Source organism: Panicum virgatum, chromosome 7N (genome assembly GCF_016808335.1).
Source record: "Panicum virgatum strain AP13 chromosome 7N, P.virgatum_v5, whole genome shotgun sequence".
NCBI lineage: Eukaryota > Viridiplantae > Streptophyta > Magnoliopsida > Poales > Poaceae > Panicum > Panicum virgatum.
In genome coordinates this window covers 34,261,301-34,268,844 of record NC_053151.1, presented here as the reverse complement: position 1 = coordinate 34,268,844, position 7,544 = coordinate 34,261,301, and the positions used below count along the sequence as shown (strand labels likewise).

General features: G+C 49.3%; 1 protein-coding gene across 1 annotated transcript; it reads left to right on the top strand.

Annotated features, from left to right (window-relative positions):
- Positions 1-3,623: 3,623 nt before the first annotated feature.
- On the top strand, positions 3,624-5,269 carry LOC120684029 (probable purine permease 11). Its single transcript, XM_039966113.1, has 2 exons — positions 3,624-3,865; positions 3,979-5,269. The coding sequence occupies exons 1-2, from the start codon at positions 3,820-3,822 to the stop codon at positions 5,157-5,159; spliced, it is 1,227 nt and encodes a 408-aa protein (XP_039822047.1). The 5' UTR covers positions 3,624-3,819; the 3' UTR covers positions 5,160-5,269.
- The last annotated feature ends 2,275 nt before the right edge of the window (positions 5,270-7,544 follow it).

Genomic DNA, 7,544 nt, shown 5'->3' with positions numbered 1-7,544 from the left:
AACTAGCTTGGTTTTTTTTCTCGGACTCCATTCTCTCAAGGGTCTTCTTCTTCTCCGGGCACTGGTTTGTTCTATGATCAGAGTCAGACCCGTGGAAGTGACAGAAGAGTTTTTTGGGCTCACGCGAAGGTCTGCGGCCTCGGCCTCTTCCTCTGCCGCGACCTCTACCCCGTGCTTCGGACGAAGGTTGCTTGTCATTTGTGTGTTGAGGTTCCGACTCTGGTGGTATCATGAAAAAAATTAAAGGTTAACTGTTCCTCATCATCTTGTAAGGGTTCCACCGGTATGATGAGTTGTTGAGCTGGCTGCTTCTCTTGCTGCCATGTTTGCTGATTGTATTTTTCTGCCTGACGCATAATTCTTCTTTGCTCTACCCTTCTGCGGTGGTCGGCATCTGCTTCACGTACTTCTCTGCTTCTGTATAGAGCTCCTCCAGGGTCTTTGGGGGCTCTCTTGTGAGATGAGAAGCAAGCTGGCCAGGCAGGAGACCTTCGATGCATTTCTCAATCGCATCCCTCTCTGGGAAGTTTGGGATTTGAGCCTTCTTCTGAACGAACCTCCGGAAATAGTCATAGAGAGGCTCGCGGTCGTGCTGTGGGCACTTGAAGTCTTTCACAGTGTTGGTATTTAGCCTTCTGAAACCCTGGAAGTCCTGGAGGAGCCTTCCTTTAAGCTGGTACCAGTTATTGATTGATTGTTGGGGAAGGTATGAGTACCAGTTGGCCACAAAACCTTCGCAAGCCATGACGAAGGACTTGGCCATGGTTGAGTCGTCACCTCCGGCCGAAGCAATGGTTGCTTCGTAGGCCATGAGGAATTGTGTTGGATCAGTTGTAGCATTGTACTTGGGGAGCTGTGTGGGCTTGTAGCCGAGCGACCATGAAGTTCGCTGCAGAGCGACTGAGAGTGGCGAGGTCGGGTCAAATGGGAGGTTGACCGGTGGTAGCCTTTGGTCTTCATTTGAGCGAAGGTTGTCTGGTGGATGACGCGGTTTTCTTGTTGGGCAGAACCTTCGGGCATTTCTTAGTATGTCCTCTGCAGATTCTCAACTTCTGCCTCCATTTCTGCTAGTTTACGCCTGGCCTCGGCTAGCTTGTTTGCCTGGTCCAGTGCCCTTTTTTTGGTGGCGAGCTGAGCTTCGATGTTTCTTTTCTTCATTTCAAGGGCCTTGAGTTGGAGTGCTGCTTCTGTGAGCTCCGCGGATTGGGTTTGATGAGCTTCGGTGTCTTCGCTGTCTTCAATCGGGTCTCCATGAAGAACAGCTTCGGTGGTGATGTCTTCAATTCGTGGGTTGGCTTCTTCGTGTTGCGGTGGAGAGCCGTCGGGGACAGGGCCAGGCTCAGTGGAGTTGCTTGTGGTGCCGGCGGGGGCTTTTCTCTTTGCTGGGGCCATCGAAGGTTGTTTTTCGAGCTGGAACGGTGGGCGCCGCTATTGAGATCTTTGCTTCTTAGATGCCCAAACAGGGAGCATAAACAGTATGAAAATGGCAATGAAAGTAAGCACTTAATTCTCCAGTAATAACCAGAAAATTCAACCCTCTACACTGTGGAGAGAGGGGACTATTTATACCCCTAGCCCTCGGCCAGATTTTCCTAAATTGCCCCCTTCCAACCCATTTACAGCTTACTTACAAACGATTTCAGGGTAAAATTATAAGGTGAGAGGTGCACAAATCCGACATTCTCACGTATTCACGTTTTACACGCATGCCCACTACCGACGAAGGTTCTGATGTCCTTCGTCTGGGTTGCACCCTGTCCCCTATATCCTTCGGGTGCTGAGGACCTTCGCAGGTTCTGGTCTTCAAGCTTGTGTTTCTGAGTGATCCATTGTCACCTCCCCCCCCTCCCGAAGGTGAGCTCCTTGATTCTTCGCAGGTCTTGATCCCTGGGCTCGTTCTTCCGGGTGATCCATCGTCACCTTCCCCCCCCCCCCCCCCGAAGGTGAGCTCCTTGATTCTTCGCAGGTCCCGGAAGGCGCCAATTATCCTTCGAGCGTACTTGTCACCCAACCATCGGAGCCCTGCAGATAGGTTAGGAGATGTTTTCTAGGCCGGGATCGACCTCCAGGAGTCCTTCCGGAGGTCCAATCCACAACAAACATTTATGAGGCAATAATAAAAGAAAATAAAATTGATAAATGAAAATAACGTTCATTATGCAATAATAAAAAGAAATAAAGAGAGGGGATTTTAACCCATATATGATACATGGAGTAATATATCATTGATAAATAAAAATTTTGGCTATTGGATTTCTTCGTTATTTATAGTTTTGATGAACCGCAGCATAGTGAAAATATATGGAAAATATGATTGAGAGGAATAGAAATTATGACACTTAGTGGGTTGATGATGTGGTAGCATGAGGGTTGTGAGAAATTCAGTTATGATATTTATAAATGGAAATAAAGAGAGGAGATTTTAACACATGTATCATACATAGAGTAATATATAATTGATAAATAAAAAGTTTGGTTGTTGGGTTTCTTTTTTATTTATACTTTTGATGAATCGCAACATAGTGGAAATATATAAAAAATATGATTGAGAGGAATAAAAATTATGACACATAGTGGGTTGATATGTGGCAGCATGACACTAGTGGGTTGATGACCTGATAGCATGAGGGTTGTGAGAAATATAGTTATGATATTTAGTGGGCTGCACCTATATAGGTTACATAGATTGGGAGAGATTTTTAATAGATTCTCAATAATCTCGTCTCGATACAACTGTACATTAGGGGAGAAAGAACTCTCGTTTTATTTGTAGAGATTTAAAGTAAAATATTATGATAAATAAATAATTATTAGAGAAAAGAAAGGAAGATACATCACTAGATTTTCAGTGATTCTCGGTGAAAGGGAACTAGCGGAGATACTCCAATAAATAAATATTGTAGATTCATAGTCAATAAACCCTAACTAACTCTATCGTAACAATTGGACACTATGGTCCCGTTTGGTTTTGTAGCGCGCTAGTGAATAGTGACACTTTGACCGCTTATTACGGTGTCAAATAAAGTCAGTTTACAAAACCAACTCCAGAACTCCCGCGCTAGTGACTCTGAAGAATCTAATAAAGCATTTGACCGCGCGATTAGAGGGTGGTTACTGTAGTATCACTGTAGCATATCATCGATTAATTACCGTCATTAGATTCATCGCGAAAAGTTACACCCATCCCTAAAATGATTTTGCAAATAGACTTCATTCAGTCCTTCATGCGGGAAAGATTCTCTTCTAGCACTAGGATTCTAGCACGCATCCAAACAAGACCTATGAGTCTATGACCTAGAGAAGATCTGAAAAAAAAAACAAAACTCAAGGCCGGTGGGAGAGAAATGGGATCTCCCAGGGACGGTGCTGCGGATGGACATATATATGATGGATAACTTTTTTATTCAATCAAGAATATGACGGATAACTTGAGCTGAAGAACAAACTTTGCCTCGAAGAACTCATCCACAGCAGTTAACTCTGAACGGACATGTGACCCGCACCGTCGTCGTCTTGACGACAAGTGCCAGACGATATTCCATGCCTTATTTGATGTACCTTTCCGACTATTGAATATATATTGCGGGGGTCATTGTATATATACAACGCTAATAATGCCGGGTTCTAAACAAATAATAAATTAAGGTGCGGATCAACCAACTCAAGCACCGCCAGATGCCCAGAACACAATTGGGTCGGAGAGCAGCAGCTAGCTAGAACCAGATCTAAGCAGCAGCTAGCTAGAACCAGATCTAAGCAGCAGCCAGCGGCATCTCATCCTGAGACTTGAGAGGCTGGAGTTGGAACTGGGTTTCAGACATGGACATGTCTCGCGCTCAAGAGATTCAGCACCAATTAACCATAGGTACTTACTTGGAATTTCAAGAAATTCTCCCTTCAAGCGAGTCTGCATCCCGTCCTCAGGAGGAGTAAATCTTGGCTCGCCTTCTTTCTTTGGTTTCCAAAAATTCCACCAAGGTCGTCTTGATGACGACTCCAGGCATGACCAAGGGTGCGAGGGGCGCCCGGAGCCGGAGGAGCAGGAGCCCGCTACGCCGCGGCGCGGCAAGCGACGACGCGGCGTCCGGTGGTGGGCGCTGGTGGCGGCGGACATGCTGCTGCTGCTCTGGGGCCAGGCCATGGCCACCCTCCTCGGCCGCCTCTACTACAACTCCGGCGGCGGCAGCATGTGGGTGGCCACGCTCGCGCAGTCCGCCGGCGCGCCGCTGCTGCTCGTCCCGCTGCTCCTCACGCCGCGGGCCGCCGCGGGGGAGCCCCGCCCCGCCGCGGGCAGGGTGGCGGCCGCCTGCGCGGGCATCGGGCTCCTCATCGGCTGCGACAACCTCATGTACTCGTACGCCATGCTGTACCTGCCCGTGTCCACCTTCTCGCTCCTGTCCGCGTCGCAGCTGGCCTTCAACGCCGTCACCTCGCGCCTCCTCAACGCGCAGCGCTTCACGGCGCCCATCCTCAACTCCGTCGTCGTGCTCACCTTCTCCGCCGCGCTGCTCAGCGTCGGCGGCTCCGCCTCCGACGGGACCGCCAGCCGGGTGCCGCCGGGCAAGCAAGCGCTCGGCCTCGCCCTCACGCTCTCCGCCTCCGCCGCCTACGCGCTCGTCCTGTCGCTCTTCGAGGTCACCTTCGACAAGGTGGTCCGGGCGCGGACGCTGCGGTGGGTGCTGACGGTGCAGGTCGGCACCAACGTGGCGGCGTCGGCGGTGTCCGTGGCGGCGCTGCTCGCGTCGGGGGAGTGGAGGGCGATCCCCGGGGAGGCGGCCGGCTTCAAGGGCGGGAGGGTGACGTACGCGGCGACGCTGGCGGGCATCGCGGTGGGGTGGCAGGCGGCGACGCTCGGGGCGGTGCGGCTCATCACCAGGGTGTCGTCGCTGTTCGCCAGCGTGACGAGCACGGTGGCGCTGCCGCTGGTGCCCATCTTCGCGGTGGTGCTCTTCGGGGACGAGATGACGGGCGTCAAGATGGTGGCCATGCTCATAGCCGTCTGGGGGTTCCTCTCCTACGTCTACCAGCACTACCTCGACGACCGCCGCGCGGCGGCGGGGAAGGAGGAGTCGGCGAGGGCCGAGGGCATCAGCGTCTGCGCGGCGCGGATGGCAAGTCAAACTATTGTACCTGCTCGGGAGTCTGACGTGGGTGCGTAAGGCAGTGTTTAATTCTCATTTTTTTTTCACAGTAGCTGTAAAATCAAATTTTCAAACACATACATGGAGCATTAACTGTAGTTAAAAAAATAACTAATTATACAGTTTAACTGATTCATACGAGATAAATCTAATAATATTATTTAATTTAATATTAAATATTAATTATCAAGTAATAACGAAACGTGCTACAGTACCCAAATCCAAAATTTTTCACCAACTAAACACCCCTAAGGTGGCCTCTCTCTCAATCAATTGGCTGCCGTCGATCCGCTGATGTAGGATAGCACCAATAGCACGCTCTCTTTTGTTTATTTTTATTTTATATTAAAAAAACTAGACCAGAGGAGTTATAAAGCCAATCTCAGTGGGAGTGTTATAAAAGTGTTATGAACATTAAATTTGCTAGTATGCACCAATAATATGAGAAGAGAGAGAAGAGATGAGTGTCATTAAATATGAGAGGAGTGTCATACCATTGGCACAGTTCTCAAGTTTTCAGTCTTGGTAACTGTGTCGATGACACTCCCACTAAGACTGGCCTAACAGTCGCGCTGTTTTTTATTAAGGGTAAGCAACTTCTGTTCTTTTTTTACTAGCGTCATGGTACATATATTTTGCTCCATTTTGTTGCAATTTTAATTCTAGTTTCATCTCTAGCTACATATTTTAGACTAGATGAGGAGAAAAAAATGAACAGAGAGAAGAAAAGGAATGCAATGCACATCGTTTCCTGACCCCTGCAGACAATGAGTTGGAGACGACTGATGAGCTCGTAATTGGCAACCAACGATGCAGATGCGGACCTGGACCAATTCCATATTTTGCCATGGCAGGAGAGGCAACGGCACTAGCTCAGAGCCCTCGCAGCGCCACCGTGCCAGCCTGCCATGGCCCATGGATGATGGGCGCAGGTGTCCGGATCTGATGGCGAGGGAGACGGAAAGGCGAACGCGCACATACGGACAAGGCTTCGTTTGGCACGGACAAGCCAGGCGCGCGCGCGGACGCCGTTCCTGGTTCCTGGACCAGTGGACCGTCCCGCTCCGCTCAGGGGATTGAGTTTTAGTGACATTTCACGGTGATATCCTTCGTGGTGGTATTGAATCACTGATACGTGAAACTCATGTGATAGGACAGAAGAAATGAATGAGAGAGGCGAAATGCCTGTTCCCCTCCCCCCTCCCTCCTCCTTTCCCCTGTACCATGAAGCTCGCCGCACGATGATTTCGTCGGCGTTACTAGAAGATCAACAACGCATCTCCCATGCATCGATGCATCCTCGACACGCGTCTCAACTCACTGTCCAAGATTCACCGCTCACCAAAACTCTCCAACACGGTAAATCCTCTGCCCACCTCTTCGTCCTCTTTTTGCACCCGGAACACGTCGACGACATGGAAAATCTCGCCGGAGACACCGACCGCCGAGAAACCCCTCCCCTGCACCAAGATCCACCTCCGATGAGCCAAGATCCGCCTCCTCCGACCCAACCTCCACCACGACCTCCCCCTCCACCACTTCCACTGTCGTTGCTTGCCCAAGAACCTGAACCCTACCAACAGCCAAATGCAAATCGCGCGCTGGTTAGTACGCCCAGTAGTGTGCGTGATATTCTAGGTCTTGAAGCCTCTTTGCAGGCCATGCAGCTAGCACCCCCTAGACAGCTCCGAGTAGCCCCAGCTCCCAACCCACAAGCAACCATCCCAGAAACTGGTTTCAATATCTTTATGAAAGTGGCTTACTCTGAAGGGGTTAGGAAACAAATGCACCTGGCTACAGTTCGTACTGAGCTTGCTAGAGCTTGGAAGCAGAGTTATTATGACATTTCAGAGGTGTGTCCCAATAAGTTCATCGCACACTTCAAAGATCAGAACAGCATGCACTTTGTTTGGTCTAGGCAGCCATGGAATGTTAAAAGAGAAACTATGCTCATGGAATGGATAGATCCGGCAAAACCACTCAGCACCTATCGCTTTGAATATCTTTATGTCACGGTGAAGCTTTTTGGCATCCCTCCCAACCTTAGATCCTTGGATCTTTTAGATCAGATTTTGCATGAGATTGGCACCCCATCTGATCTACAGCCCATGAATGAATACATGTTGTTTAGAGATGATGAAAGTATAACTGCTAGAGCTAAGATCAATGTCACAGCTAAAGCAGTGGATAGGATGCAATTTCCAGTCCCGGATGGACAGATCACTGTTTATGTTCACTATGAGAAAATCAACAAAATTTGCACCTACTGTGCTGGTTTTTTCACAATGTCAGTGATTGCAATGAAAGAAATTTGCTGCTGCATCAGCATCAGTCCAGGTTTGGTCATACACAGGATGTTCCATTCGTTCGACATGGAATTTGGATGACCCAGATTGCAGCCAT

Coding starts and splice junctions, on each gene's coding strand:
- LOC120684029 (XM_039966113.1), top strand. CDS start 3,820: ATGGACATGTCTCGCGCTCAAGAGATTCAGCACCAATTAACCATAG. Junction 3,866..3,978: donor TCAGCACCAATTAACCATAG/GTACTTACTTGG, acceptor AATTCCACCAAG/GTCGTCTTGATGACGACTCC.